Below are 19,770 nucleotides of genomic sequence, written 5' to 3'. Positions count from 1 at the left end.
GTTGGTGGAACTTCACTGGATATAATTGATTGATTGAATCTATTTCTACTCTAGACAAAATTCACACAAATTTAACCCCAAAATTCAACCACATGATCCCTTTTTAGCTTATAAAGTTATAACCCCACACAGAAGAACCTCAAACTTCATTCCCAATGACAAGTGTAATATCATCCATTATTTCCATCCCATCATTCACCAGCCTGAAGGCCACCTCAGCCACTACCATCAAGACAGTGGCTGCTATCAGCGCGTTGCTTGCTTGCTAGCAACGCGTTGGCTATTGATCAAGTCCTGCTAGGTGACAATGATGGTGGTCTAGCATTTGAGCTATCCACCTTCACTGTCGCCTCAGGTGAAAAGGTTGTGTTCAAGAACAACGTTGTGTGGGAAAAAACGATGGGTTCCCACACAATGTTGTTTTCGACAAATACGAGGTTCCGGCTGGTGTTGATGCTTCAAAGATTTCAATGTGTAAAGATGATTATTTGAATTCAGAGGGAGAGACATACATAGTGACATTAACTGAAAAGGTGACTTGTAGTTTTTATTGTGCACCACACCAAGGTGCTGGTATGGTTGGCAAAGTGACTGTTACATAAGTTAATATTATCATTCATTTAATTTATTTTTTTTAAAATAAAGTTTAAGGAAATGGTTTTGTAAAGAGTCTAATAGTCAAGATTTAATTGATCTATATTATATCACTTGTTTTGTATTAGCTAGGTGCAACTTTACATGCAAATCACTATAGCATTACAAGCATGCATAATATTTGTAGAATTGGCAAATTGACAATATTTTTTATATTTATGGTTTTTTCCTAATTATTTTGTTGTTTGATACGCGAGTAAACATAGAGATTATTATGCTATAGGTATGAAATTATTGTAAAAACTTCAAAAAATAGTCGTGTTGGTTTGAGATAAAAAAAGGGTTGGAGGAGGGAACCCTTACCCCGGTACCCATTTGGATACCCATCACCCCACCCCGCAAGAGGTATGACGCCGGTAAAACACCTCCATTCAGTCCGCGACAGATCTGGGCTGACCCTCAGGATCGAACCCGCGCCACTACGGCTTCCCTGTCTTAGTAGAACTTCATTGGTGACGGGTACCTCAAGGCCGCCCGAAGTGGGATTTGAACTTGAGACCTCCCATAGGAAAGCCCAAGCCTTATCCAACCCAGCTAGACACTAATTGGTGTGTTGGTTTGAGATAAATAATCATTTAAAGTGGCTTTTCACTTCCGACATTTACATAAAAATGATATGATAGATTAACTTTTAATTGATTTGATTCTTGAGGTTTTAGTTTATTACCGTACAAACTTGAGCCTTAAGAGTTCTCTCAAAAAGAGACATTGGCATGTTTTCGCAAGATAATCGTATGTTCATATTCATATTAAGAAGGATTTGAATCCGGGGACCTTACTCTTTAATAAAGGTATTATTAATATTGACATGTGATTAAATTTTATTTAAGCTAACTAGATGGACTTTTGTAGCATCATTACAAATATTCTACTCTTTAATTAAAGTATTGTTAACTTTGAGATTATAGTTTAATTAGCCTTTTTAAACATACTTTTGTAGCATTGTTACAACGATTTCACCGTGCTTGTATTTTGATGTGTTTTTTCGTTAGAAAAATTACTTTACTCCGTAATCATGGGCGTGTGGATGTCCCTCCATTGAATATCGTCTAGAGGTTTTGAATCCTGAACCAAGTTAAGAACTATCTCATAGCATCATTGGTAGTGTCGGGTTACTTAGTCTTGATATCTTTTTGTGCATTCTAACATCTTGTTAGTTCGTTTTACGAAACTGTCTTATGAAAAAAAACTTCATATGTAAGAAGCCCTTATTGAAAAATCAAAAGGCCCATAGCCTCTTTCAAATTTATGATAACATCGTTATTTTTCGATGTTTATGTGCCATGTGAATACATAACATATAAAAATATGTATGTGCGTGTTTGAGCCTGTTTTAACACATTAACGTAACCCCTTTATATTACCGCACCGGTTTACATCGGAATAAAAGTTTTATATTATTATTAGTCATAACTTAAGGACAACTTGTGAATCACACCACTAGGATTAGTACCAATAATATATGTAATGGTTCACCTATTTCCTAGCTTACCATAGTCACAAGTAAAGGATGTTAAATATAGAATATTGAAATAAAAAAGAACCAAAGTTGGTATTTAATTAATAAGTATAGCATCGTGATAACCGTGACCCACTATTATATTGTTATATTGGTGATCAAAAGTATTTTATTACTTTTTTACATTAAAAATTGTAACACTTTCTTATTTTATCTTTCTTGTTTTGAGTTTTTTAACAAGTTAAAGCAAGACACAATTATATATATAAGATAAATATTGCTTGTTGGTGTCACAAATTTTGAAAGCTATAATTATTTTGAAATATTTAGGTAAATAAGTTGATGACTAAACAGACTGCATGCATGTGGCCTGATGGTAACTAATTATGGTACTTCCTTGTGCATGCAAGGTCGAATCTCCTGGTGATGGCCTTTTTTTTCAATGAATTTTATCTCTTTTTCTTGCTTTTAATATGTAACAATTTTTAGTTCGAGTACCCTAACAAACGTAAACAAAGATCGAATTCGCGTCGAGAACCCTCGCAACACCCATGTTTCACCAATCGAATAAACATGCTTTGAAATGTGTTGTAGCCGAGACCGACCAAATTCGTGTCGAGTCACCACCGCGCCACAATGTGCAGGTTTACCGATCGAATAAATGTAGTTTGAATTGTGTCGTAATCGAGATTGACCGAATCTATGTCAAGTCGCCACGCAACATCCTGGTTTTACCGACCGTATAAACATCATTTTAAACATGTTATTATTTGTATCATAAGCTATACAAGTTTTTTTTTTAAGTTTCTATACCGTAATGAACTTAACCGAACCCAGCCGAATTCACGAAGGGTACATAACTAGATTTCAGCTGATCTGCGCAACGCGCAAAAGAAAAAAACTAGTTATGTTTAATGAAAGAATGTGTTTTCACAAATAAAGGAAACTAATTTAATTTTATTAAAAACTTTTATAAATCAAATCCATGTCATTAAACCGGGTCAAACCAGCTTGACCAGTCATACTGAATATCAAATCCCTAACAAGTTCGATTGACATATGTTGAACTAGTATTAATTGGGCCGACCGTATGGCGGTTGAGGTGGCTGACTAGCTAAACAAGTTTTAAGTAAAACACTAATTTATAATTTTTTTAGACCATAGGATTGAAACACTTGTTAGTAAAAAAAACCAACAATAAATGGCGCAGTTTATTACCCGTTTACCTTCTACTTTGATGTAAACAATATTCTTTAATAAATGAAAAGACGCATATCACATATACGATACTTTTGATAATTAATCATTTTCTGGATACCAAAACAAAATTTAATATTTATTTCATTTGTTTAATAAAAAATAACATAATAACATACTATTGAATTTAGTAATATTTACATATATATTTTTTTTCAAATTAACTATGTGACTGTCATCATCTATTTTTTTAGTCCCTTTCAGTTTTTTAATTAATTAAGTGTTTCTTTTAATGAAACTCACATTTTATCTATGTTATTATTATTATTATTATTTATTAGTATTATTATATGTTATGATGAGTTAGGCAATGAGGTAACTAGGTGATTATTTGATAATTAAATATATGGGCAGGTTAATGTTTGCCCTTTATGATACGTTAAAAGAGATCCAAAAGAATTTAATTTGAGAATCTTATTCTATAGGAGGATGTTGGTTGGGTGCTATTGATTTGGAATCATCACCTCACTTAACTTTCATTTACCCCTTCTACTTTTCTAAATACTCTAACATGGCCTTTTTCATACGTTTTAACCTTTTTTACCCTTTATCTTTTGTATTTACAGCCAAAAAAATCACACTTGAATGATAAAATTATACATATATACACAAAGACATGTGTGTGTAATTGCATGTCTACACACACACATGCATAACATAAACATAGAACTAAGTAGGGATGAGCTTGGGACAGTACCGTACCCGTACCCTATTGTACCCGTACCGAAAATCAGTAAAATCGTGTCTCAATGTACCAAATTTTTCGTTATGGTACGGATACGGGTACGGGTATTGGTACGGGTATTTCGGGTAAGGTACCCGCTTATGTACCACTTTTCTTTTTTATATCCAAATCTCTAATGATCTTGAAACCGACACCGGTACGAGTAACAAACAACATGAATTAGTCCGGGTAATGATATGTTTACAAGTAACAAACAACATGAATTGACTTGAGTCCATGTTTTTTATGACATATAATCTAAATGATGTTGATGTTTGATGGCTGATGATGTTCGATGCTCCAACAATTGGTTGATTGATGATGGTTGAAGTGAGAAGGAGAATGAAATATGGAAAAATAACCTTAATCGTTATGTGAAATATTAATATTAATTATAATGGTAAGTTTGATTATTATATGGAGAATTTAATATATAGAATTTATTTATAGATAGTAAATATTGAGAATCACATAAAAATCTCTACACATTCCAAACGGGTACAATATACTGAATGTACCCGTACCCGATTGTACTCGTATCAAAATTCAACAAAAATGAGTACCAATACTCGTACCGAATATACTAAATCGGTACGAGTACCGGGTACGCATACTGTAACATCCTCAAAATTTTGGTCCAAATTTGACAACTTAGTAAAGTTGAAGGATCAAATTATTCTATAATAAGTAATGAGAAAATTCAAATAAAGAAAATAAAACCATTCTATAAGGAAATAAAAAAAATTCCATGAATAAAGTTATCTTATGTTAAGGATATGGAATAAGGAAATTCCATCCCACATTGAAATATGTAAGAAAGTGGAAGCATTCCACATGGGTATAAATAAGGAAAATAAAACCCATCCCACATGGAAAGTGGTAAAGAAATGGAAGCTCTTAATAAGGAAGAGATTTTTCATAATAATATTCTTATATGCCTAGCATGCACCCAGTGGTCCTAGTGGAGGGTGCGAAGCACCCGACGCGCACGCGCTTGGGCGATGGGCGCAATGTGGCATTTTGATGGCGCACTTTGCACTTCGCACGCTCGTATCGCCGAGAGCCGCCTTAGTATTTTTGGACAATGGGAGTTAGGCCTAGAAGTGACAAGCTATCAAAGACAAGGGACTGAAAATGAAAAATGGTATATAGGGACCCATCGCGCTACGCGATGAGTCCAAGAAGACGGCCATCGCGTACCGCAATGGACCGTGATGACTCAGGGACACGTGGCAGAATATATGCGTTGCGCTACGCGACAGAGTCAGGGAAGAGTCTCATCGCGTACCGCGATGGGATCCAAAATCAACTATAAAGGGGGGGGGGGGGGGTTCACGGCACATTCATTTCTCACACCAACTTTCTCTCTCTGGAATTTACTCTCCCTCTACCTCGTTTTGCGTAGCGAACATCGTTTGGCGCGCCAAACCTCGTAATCCGTGCCACCTGAAGATAACCCGACAATCTATCTCGAAGTACGTGCACAACATGACGACCACCATATGGCACCTCGTTTTGCGTGCCAAGCATCGTTTTGCGTGTCGAGTATCGTAGTACATTCCAAGCTTTGAGATTTCAACAGTCTAAGCTCTAGAACGCGATAGAAAGTGGAAGTGCTGCTCGATCAATCTTAGTAATAGAACTTCAAATACCCGTGTAAGGTAGGAGTTCTGCCTAAGTCATTATTTTATTATTACATTATGTGGCTTAGACCACAGTCGAGGGTATAGCCCAACCTTGATCATAATTATGTTTACATAAACATACAAAGGATAATAATAGTGTTTCTTTATAATTAAGAAACATCAGTTTTACATTCATAAGAAAGTATAGTTTCTTCACGATTAAGAAACATAACATTCATATCCAAAGAATATAATTAAAACATTGTTTCTTCATGTATAAGAAACCTAAGATTTTACATGCATAACAGTCAATGAATGTTTCTTCTTGAAGAAGAAACAAATTATAGATGTTTCTTCATGAAGAAGAAACTCATCATATGATTTTATAAATAAACAAAAAGACTACGGGTCTAAATATTTTATTCAAACAAATGATCAATCAAGGTTTAAAACTATTTAAACCAGACTAAAGGTCTACAGCCGGATCAAGAGACGATCCAGATATTTATATACCTATTTTATTATAGGTCAATCAATCAATCAGTTAGTCAATCAATCATTCATTCACAGTCAAGGTTTCAAACGCACACCGACGGACAGGTGAATACGTTAACCTTTTCAATCAGTCAAAACATATTTATACTTGATAAAATGAACGGGTGTTTGTCTTAACGAGTCAATCAAATGTCTACATGAGATCATGTGATCTCTAAAACGTTATAATACAAAGTAGAGAATAAAATCAACTCAGACCGAATACGCATGTGTCTGGATCCAAACATAACCGTTCGGCCTAATCATTCTAAGGCTACATGGCCGCGGGCTAATGGTCATAACTAGTCTCCCGGAAAGGGCTACGTGGCTCGGGAACAATTGTGTGTGTAGGGCAGTGGTACACAGACCAGAAGTAGAAATGCTTTTGCTGAGCTTGTAGAGAAAACTATATTTGTATTATAATGTCATTCAAATGTTTTATAGAGTCATACGTATTCACCATCATATAGCTGACGTATTTTTCCCCACATTTCAGGGAATACAGATTAGTACAGGTAGCAAGACATTCATGGATTTAGATGCTCGCAAGATAATGATGGCTTAGTTTTTAATTATTAAAATATTGCAAACGGTATTTCAACAAGCTTTATAAATCAAACACTGGGTATTTATTATCCGAGAAGTTTTCAAATAAATTAATATTTTATTCAACCAAAGTCTTCCGCTAAAATAACCCGCAACTCTGATGTATTTACAAAGCAGGTACCAACTATTGGTCATACGCCTAGGCCCTAAGTCGGGGTGTGACCCATACGGGTACGAGTACAGGTATTTGGGACAAAATGCTCATCCCTAGAACTAAGTATAACACGATTTATCCTCGACCAATTGATGTTTTTTTCAACATCAATTACGCATCATTGCTTTTGTTTTCACTAGAAATGTATAGATTGTGCATACAGAGCTTTTTAACAGGGTTTACAACGCTAAAAAAATCTATTAATAGAAAACTTTATTGGTAGTGTATACCGCCTCTTGTACCATCTACTCTTAGGAACTATCCAAAATTTAATTTTGTATTATGTATATTCAATTACTAAGAAATACATGATAAGTAATTTAAAACAAAGGTGAGAAAAGTTTGATTAGTCAAATCGAAACCAAAATAACCGACAAAACAAACCAAAATTTGTGTTATGGTCACCTTAATATTACCTCGTTTCAAAATCGAACTACACATAGCCTAACTCGGTAACGGAACTACATCGAACTTATTTGAATGTTTTGTTGTCGGGTTTATGACATAAATTTATTATTACAAACTCAAACATTCCAAACTCAAATGCAAAGTTAAAGCCAAACTCATAACAAACCAAACCCATACGTAAAAACTCGAAACGGAAAAACCGAAATTTAAATTCTGGTTCGGTTTGAGCTCAAAACTGAGTATTTTAAAATACCAACTAACGTACACTTCAACCATGAAATAACTAATTTGTGTGAGGTCTATTTTGACAAACTAATAATATTACAAGGTTGCTTAATATAACATTTTCATAGATGAATCTTTCAATTGGATATGGATGGATCAATATAATATAAATATAAAAAATATAAAAAACTAATAAAAATGGTGAAGAAAGCAAGGCAAAGAACAATGGCTTGAATCCAAGTCGATATCCGCTCAATGGGTGCGCATTACGACATTATCCTTTTCCAAACTTAAAGCAAACACAATTCTTTCAAATCTTGTAACATATGCTATAAGTGTTGTACTGTGATCTGGTTTTAAAGTTTATTGTTCTGGAGAAAAGGACTTGCTCAACAGTATATGTAAACAGGATAATGACCGAAATGCCCTTTTGTATAGTGAAAGTCATGATAAAACTCGTTAATACTCGATGAGATTTTTAACCAACTATATCCTGCCACTTGCTAAAGAAGTCATCAAAAGCAGAAATGTCGGCGGAAGCAAAAAAAAACTCATCGGGCGCCAATATAAAACTCGTCATACGTCTAAAAAATCTCGTCGCAAACCAAAATACATGTAGTCAGACGTTAAAAAAAAGTTCCAGATGCGAAAAGAATCTTGTCGGAAGCCAACAAAACATCTCGTTGAACGCCAAAATAAATTTCGCCGGACAGTTAAAAATCCATTAGCTCCAACATTTAAAAAAGCCGACTCAACAGTTTTATGACACGTGACAAAATCTTGTTAAGTTGAAAATATCATTGGCTAATAGTTAAAAAAAGTTTGTGGATCGACATTATTGAGGATGGACATTATACGGAAATATGATCAAACGAACAAGTTTGTTTGCTTTAACCAATCAAAATAAAAAAAAATATCATCAGACGCTTAAAAAATCTCGTTGAAATCAAAATAAAACTTGTTGGAAGCCTAAAACACCCCATTGGCTAATACGATTTAAAAACCATCTACTCGAAAATATATGATGCGTGGCATAACCTTGTGGGTAGAAAATCACATGGCCGAATGATTAAAAAGGGCATAGGATCTTCCCACACCAGTTTTTGCCTATTAGGGTTGTATGGGCACTGAGTCGTTTTATAGCGTGTCAGCCATATAGTCCTATACGAGTCGTAATGGTTTTGTAGTGTATCAGTCCTATATGAGCTGTTGGAAGACCTATACGTTCCATATAGTCTATCTTGTTTTTGTGTCTCCTCTATACACTTATTAGTCATGGAATCGGGTTCGGGTATAACCGGGTACTAGAAAATCGGGTATTGGTAATACCCGGGTCGGGTTCGGGTCCGAGTATTGTCTCTATAAACCATACCCTATGCATCAGGTTCGAGTCGAGTATGGAACCGTGTATTTGAATACCATATTTTCAGGTATTGAAAAAACCATATATTCATACTTTTTCGGGTTTTTTCCGGGTGTTTTTCAGGTATTTTTCGAGGTAACATTTTTTAGGGATATTTTTTGGGTATTTTTAAGGTATTTTTCGGGTATTTCAAATACCCGGTTCCGGGTATTGAACCGGTTCAGGTTTCGGGTATTACCAGGTACAAATCGGGTCCAGTTCGGGTTTTAGTACCAAAATACATACCCTATCCGTACTCTACGGGTAAGGTCGAGTACAAGTTCGGGTATTAAAACCCGGGTATATAAAAAACGGTTCTTGTTTTTTTTTTTCACCTTGGCTCAGGATGAACATTAAATGAAAAAGCTGTTGAAAAGGACATTTTGGTCATTTCGTGTATATAAACAGACACACACCATTGTAGAGCAGGCGGTATTAAACAAACACATTCACCATTGTCGTTTCATTTCAAACTCATGCGTAGGGACGTAACAACCTACCTACCTTCGTATCCATCGTAACCGTTTCATTACCTCACAACTAACTGTATACATGTAATAACCGATAACTAACCAACTAATGGTGATGCGTCGAGGAGGTGAAGATACCGAGAGCTGTTGCAGTAGCCGAGCGTCTGCGACGGCGGATGCAGCGGTGGCGAGCCGGAAGCGACGGCCGAAGGTGGAGGTGTATCAGGAGGTGCTTCGTAGGCTTAGAGAGGCGAATTGTGAAGAGGCGAGTGTGCCTGGATTTGAAGATGAGTTGTGGTCGCATTTCAGTCGCCTTCCTGTTCGGTAATTTCAATTTTAGCTGTTTTAAGCCCTAATTGTTCGTTATTATGCTAATTTGTTGTTAAATTTGACGGAAATTGATTATTTATTTAAACGATTTTGTTCAGTCGAATCATGCATCTTCATCCATTGCATATAAGCGCTAGTTTTAGTCGTCTACATCCTTCGGTCTTGTTTCAGTCGGACAGAGCCCTAATTGTTCGTTATTTCGACTAATTTGTTGTGAAATTTTGTAGAGGATTGTGTATGTTTATATGATTGTGTTCGTTTTGAATTATTCATGAATAATCTGCACATAAACACTAATTTCAGTCGTCGGAGTTAGGTAGTTTCGGTTTCAGTTTGAAGATCTAATTGCTTGTTATTTAAGTATTTAACTACTTCGTTGTGAAATTTAACGGAAATTGATTATTATTTATTAAACGATTGTGCTTATGTTGAGCCATGCATCTCATCTGTTGCATGTAGTAATATATTATTTGATGTTCGTATAAATAATCTGCACATGAGCACTAATTTCAGTCATCTGAAGCCCTAATTATTGCTTATTCAACTAATTTGTATGATATATCATGGAAACTGATTATATATTCTATGATTGCGTTTATGTTGAATCATGCATCTTCATCTTGCATCTTCATCTTTTGCATATCTAATATTATTTGATGTTCGGGTAAATAATATGCAAATAAACACTAATTTCAGTCGCTACACCCACTCGTAATTTCGGTTTCAGTCGTATGAAGCCCTAGTTGTTCTTTATTCTACTAGTTCGTTGTGAAATATTTTGGAAATTGATTATATGTTTTATAATTGTGTTTTTGTCGAATCATGCATCGTCATCCAATCATCCGTCGCATATTGTTATATTATCTGATATTCTGATGTGTGTGTAAATAATCTGCATATAAACACTAGTTTCAGTCGTCTTCCTGTTCGGTAGTATCGATTCGGTCATATGAAGCCCTAAATTGTTCGTTGTTTCAACTAATTTGTTGTAAAGTTGCACAGAAAATTGATAATTTGTTAACACGATCGTGTTCATGTCGAATCATTCATCTTTGTCCGTTGCTTACTGTCGAATCATCTGATGTTCGTTTAAATAATCTACTGTAATATCATCTGTTGTTCGTGTAAATAATCTGCCCATAAACACTAATTTCAACCTGTTATTTGAATTTAAAGAAGTTGTTCTCTTTGGAACAAATTTTTTAATATGTTTTTATTTTGGAATCCATGACACATTAAACGAAGTACAAGGTTTGAAAAGTAGAAAGAGCAATGATTATTATCTTCTTATTTGGTGCTCCCATCATTTCAGGAAAGATAAATTCTTTGACTAGGGTGAGCTTTATCATGTGAAATGCTAACCTTTTCAACCTATGCTAGAAAGGATTTTTTTTTTGTGTGGAACCTATAACAAATTTGAAATTGAAATAGCATTTAATAATACTATATATAACCATAGAAGTATAATAGTCTGTATTTTTTACTCGAAATAGATGAATTCTTGTTTTCTTATGTTCAATAGTCTTAGATGGCAGCAAACTTGTCTTTTTCAAAAGAATAAAATATGCACAATTTATTGTAGTAGTTGAGGAGAGCTTGTTGTTGGGATCTTTGGTCAAAAAAAAGATTCTAAAGTATCTTATACAGTAAAAGTCTTTTGTTTATACCGTTTACAAAACTTTAAGCACTCAATTTTTACGGTGGTTAGTTTCATGGGATCCAATGACCCTAATTCTCAATCTTTGGATACATGTTTCTGGATTAACTATTAGTTACAATGGCTATACCACGATGAGCTAAAGAAAACTAATAGTTCTCCCCTTTCATGGGTTAACTTGGTGCTTGATAGATAAATTACATCATTAATTGCTGTTTTAAGGCCGAATCCACTAATTCATCAATTTCATAGCAGATATGCATTGGATGTGAATGTCGAGAGGGCACATGAAGTCCTTATGCACAAAAACTTGTTACACTTGGCACATGACCCAAATACTAGACCAGCATTTGAAGCCCGCCTTATTCAGGTATAATGTAATTTTTTTATTTACAGCTTGCACCCCTCAGTAGAATGCAAAAGTTAAGAGTTTTAGGCTCTTATTAAAACATGACCTTTGTGGTACAACATTGTACTGTTTGTATTTTGTCTTGATTTGCTGATAAGATGGTTGCATATTTATTAAGGGACAATTCATAAAGCCCCTTCCATACTTACAAAATGCCATATATGATATTTTGGAAGTTGTGTTTTTGGTATGAAATTTGCTCTCATACTCATGTACATTACTTGCATATTAACCATTCATTATAAATAGACACTAGTTACCACCCATATTGTAGGATTCTAGCATACATTGGCTTCTCTCATTTAATCAAATATACATATGGTCACTCACATCCTTGCAACATAGTAATTTATTCTTAATAAACAATTCTGAACACTAAACAGTTTTTGAAACACCACAAACTCAAAAAGGAGTGTTAGAAATTTAGACAAATTCATAACGCGTCTTGAATTCACGAAATCTAGGTTTGTTGTTGAGAATAGAAACCGCATACTTATATGGAATAAATGGAGTATTAGTTTTCTTTAAGGCATGTTATCAGTTGTTATAATTGACGGTTTAAGAATTTTGGTCACTTTGTATTACATTTGTAAAATGTTAGCTTCTAAAGTCTTCTTGTGGTAAAAATTAACTTCTTTAAACATTCATTTGAGATTCACATGTCAACAATTATGCAGCTTCATTCTAGTGTTGGTGAAAATGGCGTTGACTCTACTTCAAGCTATACAAAGATGAAAGATGCTCAGATTTCTATCCATCCATGCAGGCAGAGGCATGATTTTGAATTATTTAAACCTCGGTCTTACTTTTAACGCAAAAAGAGTACTTATCTTTTCTTTTCTTGTGGTTTTCAGCACTCATCCACCAACTGCATTTGGTTTATCATCAAAACTTGAAATTCCTTTTGAGGCCAGTAAAATAAATCTGCAAGGTGGAGACAAAGATATGAGTGCCAACCAGCACTTATTTCGGTAATATTTCTTAAAGGTTTGATTCTATTTGAGCCTTCAATTCTTTTCGTGTGGTTGTATAATATATAGTTTATGAGTGGGTTGAATCGGTTCTCTGTCTTATTTCTAATGGATCAAATAAGAAAATACCTTAAAAGGAAATGTGTCAAATAGGCCACATATGATAAGAACTATTGCTCAGAAATAATTTGTTTCTTTATGGCAAGCTAAGTAATAATTTCTCCACATATGATAAGCTGTATATATACGATTAAATATATTGATTTTGCAGTCCATCAATGCAGTTTACTTATGCTAATGAAGGAATACTATATACCATGTCTATAATCTGTTTGTTTATCAGTTTTTACAATTTGATGATGTAACAAGACTTCAAAATCATGTAGGCCTTTGCACGAAATTACAATTTCAACAAACGATAAGCCTAAACTCCTGTGTAAGGTAATAAATATCAGCTCATTACTCACAATGCTTTAAGTTCTAATGTATATACCTTTGAAAATACCAAATTGCCCTTATAATTTGTGGTTTGAAAATACAGTTGACTTCATTGCTCTCTGAGATCGGCCTAAATATTCAAGAAGCTCATGCTTTTTCAACATCCGATGGCTACTCGTTAGATGTGTTTGTTGTTAATGGCTGGCCATACGAGGTATTTCGCTACTTATATTTTTCAATAGTAACAGGTCATTGTATAGATAGTGTACCCATAAAAGATGTTCGAATTTATGCCATAATATTCAAGCTTTCATGGGCATTGCTAACTTATTTAATATATTTGTAGGAAACCGAAAAACTGAGAGATTTATTGGCAATGGAAATACCAAGGGTTGAGGTAGTCAACTTGTACCTTTAGGAATTAATGCAAATATTGCACATGTGTATCAAATATGACACATTTACTTACCTGGCGGTGATTTGGGTTGTGTTCCATCTCAAACGTTGAACTGGTCAAAAAAGTTGAAAGTCAACATACCTATTTTGGTTGTATTTCATTCAAAGATTTCCATTGTTACTGTACTAAAAGTAGTTTCGTAATTGCTACGGGTCAACCTGAACCGACCCATTTCACCAAATATGCCTTCACTACAGGAGATACCTTGGTCAAAGGATTCACAAGTTTTGCCTTCTAAAGAGACGGAAACAAATAATTTTCAAGAAATTGTGCAGCTGCCTGTGGATGGGGCTGATGTGTGGGAAATTGATGTTAAGTTGTTAAAATTTGAATATAGAATTGGTGGTGGATCATATAGTGATCTGTAAGTTCAAAGTTTTTTTTTTGTAAGTTACATGCCAAAAGTATGATATATATTTCTTTTGTCTAATTTGTTAATTTTCTTATACAGGTATAAAGGTACATTCTGCACTCAAGATGTGGCCATCAAAGCTCTAAAGGATGAGTATTTATGTGAAAATGTGCAGAGAGAATTCGCTCAAGAAGTCTATATAATGAGGTTTGTTACATTAATGTTGGAGTTTAGTTTCTATGTGTAACTTGTTTTCTAGATGATCATTAGTTAAGGTTTTATAATGTAGTTTTATTAGGACAGAACATGAGTTAATATGTTGATTTAGGAAATTTAATGCATTAAAATGCACTCTAGGAGATTTTTCACTTGTTTGACCTGTTCCGTTGATTTTACTCATAAGAATTAAAAGAAAATAGTGACGTTTGATACTGTCTTTATGCAGTGACTGCTATAAAGTTATTTGTTATTATTATTAATACCAAAATTATTATTCTTAGTATAATAACACTTAGAATAATTAGACTAAATACTGTCTTCGTTTGTATCATAAAAATAATTATTATTATTTATTATTCTTATTATTTGTATTATAATATATAAATGTTTCCTTTGGTCCATTATCACTATGAATCCTAACTTTCTTCAACTAACAGGAAAATCCGGCACAAAAACGTTGTTCAATTTATAGGTGCATGTACAAGACCCCCAAATCTTTGTATTGTTACTGGTAATTCTAAATAGTCCCTTACTTTTTTTTATTAAAAGCAGGAATTTCTGGTCCTTTATACATTTATAACATGTTCTTTTTATTTTCCAGAATTTATGGCAGGTGGGAGTCTATATGACTTCCTACATAATCAAAGAGGCCATGTTGATGTCCCAACAATAATCAAAATAGCAATTCACATTTCGAAAGGAATGAATTACTTGCATGAAAATAATATAATCCACAGGGATCTTAAGAGTGCCAACCTTTTGATGGATGAAAATGGAGTAAGCAAATTATGTTTATTTTAAATTGCTTAATTTCATTGGTTTTTTGTCATCTACGAGGTGGCGATTTTGACCCGTTTGCCCAAAATTGGGTTTGATTTGGGTTATATTTTTGTCTCAATGAAACAGCTCAAGTGGATTCCCTGGTCATACGAGTGAAAGTCAACCCCAAAGTGTTTTCAAATGCTTAAAACCTCCAAAATTGTTATTATTAAAAAAGAGTTATCTTATTCAAATGCTTAAAACCTCCTAACAAAGTAGTATTTATAATAGTATAATTTTGTTGAAGAAATCCTATGTATTTTTGCTGAATTTACACATGAGGCCCTGGACTTCGTTTTTGCATGTTAAAATCATGTAACTTTTAAAGCTTAACGATAAAGTCCACACACTTTATTATTAACATAGTACATTTTCTGTATAATTAAATCCCTTGACTTTTTCAGACTTTCATAAAAATGTCCTTTTTGGCACGCTTTAGGTCTCAAAATTGTTTAGTGTCTGAATCTAGCCAACGTCTACAAGGCATTTTTGACAACTTCTCATAATAGTCTTATTTAAAACATCAATAATTTATGAATTAGAAAATGGACAAAGTGTTTATTGGTTGACCTTCACCTGACTCTTAACACGAATTAGATAGTTAACCGTTCTGACCCGAATCCATTTTGACTCGGCACCCAACTTGCCCGGCCCACCCATGTTATCACATCTACACAGTAGTAGGGCCCACAAACTCTACTGCATATTGTTCCAAAGATATATGCTACATTTCTTATTCTGAAGATAATGCTTATCTTGCAGATTGTCAAGGTTTCTGATTTTGGTGTTGCTAGAGTGCAAAATAAGTCTGGTATTATGACTGCAGAAACTGGAACTTACCGATGGATGGCTCCTGAGGTTAGTCTTTTTTTTTGTTAAATATTATATAGATTAAAATGTACTTGTTTTTAATTTATATCTTAATATCACGGCCGGTTTCAAACCGTATAATATTATATAGTTATAAATTTGGTTTCTATATATTGTTGAACATCCAAGTCACTATAATAATCAATTTTGACTGATTGACAAAAACTGATTTTGATTCCGATTATTTTGATTTTAAATAATAAGATAAGGCGGAACATGTGAGGAGTAGTTGTAAGAAAATTGATTATATAGATAATCTAAAATTACATATATAATTTAATCAACTATTTATTTTATTCACCTTAGATGCTCAAAATTATTCTTATTCTTTGGTTTTTAGGTTATTGAACATAGACCTTACAGTCACAAGGCAGATGTCTTCAGTTTTGGCATTGTCGTGTGGGAGCTGTTAACAAAGAAGGTTTGATCACTCTCCAATCCTTAGTCCTTTTTTTAGGTTTGTGTATGATACATACATTAAGAGGGACACGTTTGTTAGCGAACCAATTTCAAGTTGATAAATGTGAAAACCGTATAATACACTTGAAAACCGTATAAACCACCTTTTTCACCACGTGTAAAGCAGAAGGTACAAGTGTTTATATAGTTCTAGCAGTTAAACTTTAATGAAAGCGTTCTTATGAAAATAAACCATCAATATCTGATGCAAATCCAAACAATTTTGTGTACAAAAACTTAGCTTTGTAATAATAATAACCTTTTGTTACTGGTTGACATGGCAGCTTCCTTATGCTAACTTGACTCCACTTCAGGCAGCAATAGGTGTTGTTCAAAAGGTACCTTTTTCGTAATCTGAGTTTCTTTTTCGTTTCAAGACTTGAATTTTTTTTTAAAACATGAGGCGTTTATTTCTTAAAATATCAACTTATATTTCAGGGTTTAAGGCCAATAATTCCAAAGAATACTCATCCCGGGATTGTGGGACTACTTGAGCGATGTTGGCAGCAAGATCCGTCTTCGAGGCCCGAATTTTCCGAGATAATCACAGCTTTGCTGCATTGTTCTAAGATGGTAAATATCAACCTTTTTGGTGGCAAAGTGGGTGGGAAGCGGGTAGACTTTTAACTGGGTCAGAACTCGGAATGGATTGACTGACACCTTTATACTGGTGTAAATGAGCCAAACCAAGCCTGAGCTCGGCTCGTTTAATTTACGAGTGCTCGAGCTCGGCTCTTTTATTATTTATAAATTAGTTTATATACACTTTTAGCTATATATATTTTTTAATTATAATGTTTATATATATCACATACTATAAATTATTTAGTTATTTTTATCATAATTTTATATTATTATTACTATATAAATGTGTATTTAATATATTAAATATTAGGCTTGTTTACAATTAAATTAGTTAAAAAATTTAGGTTAAAACTCTTTAAAAGGTTTTATGCATTGAAAATTGCACTTTAGACGATATACCTCCGGTACCACAAGTTTGACTTATTTAACTGTTTGTATAAACATTTTAACCCGCTCGATAAAATACATAATGTGAATCGACACATAATAAAATGTGTCGATATTGCCACCTCTACAAGAAATCAGTAACAAATTGAATCTTATTTGTTTCTTTATTGTAGGAAGTTGAAGATAAAAGATCTATCAAAAGAAGAAATAATTTGGGAGGCTCTTTGCCAAATGGTGTATGATAACTACATTCCACGTCAGCATGTAAGTTTCTGAGTAACAATACTGTAGGTAACCTTCCGGCCCTAGAACTGTCGGTATCAATAATTTAACGTGTTAGTTGTAAATACCCGATCGATCGTTTCTTGTGCTTGTGCGATTTCTCTATTGTTGTGGAACATGTAACATAAAAAACACAGCCACTTGAACACAGAGCTAGTTTGAGTAGCTCTTAATTTGAGAGGTGTTTTTGTGATCTTTGTAAAAGTTAGTTTGTTGTGTAAAGGTATGAGCAGCAAATACGCAAATACGGACAAATATTTTGTATTTATAATTATTATTAGGCGCGTGGTTAAACCTTAACGTCGGTGATTTGGCAAGGATTAACTAGTGGAACCTCTCTCCCTTTCATGGGTTAAGGGACACTAAAGGTAAGATGGGTTAACGAGGTTTAAAATCCTCATTGGTCTACGCACACAATAATTTTAGAATTATTTTTAAATTGAATTGAGAGGAGTTAAGGGGTGTTAAACCATTTCCTTGAATAAGATGAAGTGAAATGGAGTATGGATGAGCTCGGTACTGAACTGGTACCAACCCCAAAAACCCCGATCCCGATATTCCCAAAAAACATGGTACTGGTTGGGTATCAAGACTTGGTACTACTTGCTCATTCCTAACGTGGAGTTAAGTGGCGTGAATGTATACGCCACAGCATTATCATTAAATATGATGGTAACGGTAAATTTAAACATTACATCAATGTGAGACAGTATCTTACTTGTATTCAAAAAGGATCTTTTTTATACTATAAACAAATCATGGCCTCATCGGGTTGTATAAATTAGCTCATTAGAAAACTCGATGTCATTGACTCATGCTCCCTGACTCGTATAAATGTATTAGTCGAGTGCGAGTTTAAGGTAGTGCGCTCATATAAAACTCGAGTTGGTTTAGCTCGAGTAACTCACCTGCTGGCTCGTGTAAAGTATCTTTATTTCCCTGTAGTATTATGATACTTTATTTTTTAAAACTTATATAAACTGAAACTGTTAGTTTGTTATTTGAGAATTTTACAAAAAGAAGCATGCAAGCTTTTGATAATAACAAGTTGAAGCATCGAGGCACAAGTTGAACATGAACCGAGTAGTACTATCTTAGCTTCTAGCTTAATTCGGAAATATCAAGATGGTAGAGCTTGATTCATATGACTGCTCTACTTGTATCTCTTTTAGCATCCATTGTTGGTAATTGGAAACCGTATTCACAAGCCGGTCAATATGGGAGGTCCAAGCTTAATAAACCTGTCAAAGTTGGTTCAAGTGTTCTAGTTGGATTATAGCTAGTCGATTGAATCCAAATTACTTTGGAGTCCGAGCAAGTTGGTTGGTTAGGAAATCTTGGTACCAACGGTTTGGGTAATAGTCTAATGAGTTTAAGTTAGTCTATACAAACCAGGTTATGGTTTAAATTGTAATTCGGTTTTGCAAGTCATATTTTATTGGTTAATAGAAGTGTTATCCATAAATGACTCTAGAACCATATATTTGACAGCCAACTCAATATTGAATAATGAATTAATGTTGGAACTTATTCATGGTTGATTTCATTTACATGTGAAAATTTATTGCATTGATATAAAAACGTGACAATTTTAAATGTCATTCATAATAGTAGATAAAATAAAATCAGTTAGACTAAAAATAGAACGGACCATTCAATTAGATGGGTCAGAAGTTGTATGTATGACCGTGGACTCGTTTTATTAACAAAATTTAGAGTTTTAAAGAAGTTTTAGCATAAATTTATACCATCTTTTTATAAATAAATAGATTATTTGTATAAAACTTAGATATTATTTTTTTTAACGGTCAACAAATCATCTAAATGGACTACTGGCTACAGTCATCACATTAAGATACGTCCGCCTTCCGATCTGGGGAAAAGCCTTACCTAAGGCTAACGTCCATGAACATTCGTCCGAATGCACGACAGTTCGGTAAGATAAAACTCGTTCAATTCAAAGTTCCAACCAGTGAACACCATGCCTAGTCTCCCATCATCACCTGACGTTGCCGAA

General features: G+C 34.0%; 1 protein-coding gene and 1 pseudogene across 1 annotated transcript; both read left to right on the top strand.

The window, feature by feature from the left end:
• Positions 1-155: 155 nt before the first annotated feature.
• LOC143629643 (plastocyanin pseudogene) lies at positions 156-602 on the top strand (annotated as a pseudogene).
• An 8,947-nt stretch (positions 603-9,549) lies between these two features.
• On the top strand, positions 9,550-17,948 carry LOC143630113 (serine/threonine-protein kinase STY46-like). Its single transcript, XM_077099204.1, has 16 exons — positions 9,550-9,842; positions 11,761-11,875; positions 12,592-12,686; positions 12,769-12,885; positions 13,272-13,326; positions 13,427-13,537; positions 13,670-13,720; positions 13,978-14,144; positions 14,232-14,339; positions 14,789-14,862; positions 14,953-15,128; positions 15,933-16,028; positions 16,381-16,461; positions 16,784-16,837; positions 16,938-17,072; positions 17,645-17,948. The coding sequence occupies exons 1-16, from the start codon at positions 9,628-9,630 to the stop codon at positions 17,711-17,713; spliced, it is 1,719 nt and encodes a 572-aa protein (XP_076955319.1). The 5' UTR covers positions 9,550-9,627; the 3' UTR covers positions 17,714-17,948.
• Positions 17,949-19,770: the final 1,822 nt, after the last annotated feature.

The sequence above is a fragment of the Bidens hawaiensis genome, unplaced genomic scaffold (genome assembly GCF_021521415.1).
Source record: "Bidens hawaiensis isolate Kalapana, Puna unplaced genomic scaffold, B.hawaiensis_p1.1 tig00000459_1, whole genome shotgun sequence".
Lineage (NCBI taxonomy): Eukaryota > Viridiplantae > Streptophyta > Magnoliopsida > Asterales > Asteraceae > Bidens > Bidens hawaiensis.
The sequence above is the reverse complement of the archived record's forward strand: the minus strand, read 5'-3'. Positions and strand labels throughout refer to the sequence as shown.

What these genes read in the sequence shown, in the direction of transcription:
- LOC143630113 (XM_077099204.1), top strand. Translation starts at nt 9,628, where the DNA reads ATGGTGATGCGTCGAGGAGGTGAAGATACCGAGAGCTGTTGCAGTAGC. An exon ending in CAAGAAGTCTATATAATGAG is followed by an intron (nt 14,340 to 14,788) that starts GTTTGTTACATT and finishes TTCAACTAACAG; the next exon opens with GAAAATCCGGCACAAAAACG. An exon ending in ACCGATGGATGGCTCCTGAG is followed by an intron (nt 16,029 to 16,380) that starts GTTAGTCTTTTT and finishes TTTGGTTTTTAG; the next exon opens with GTTATTGAACATAGACCTTA.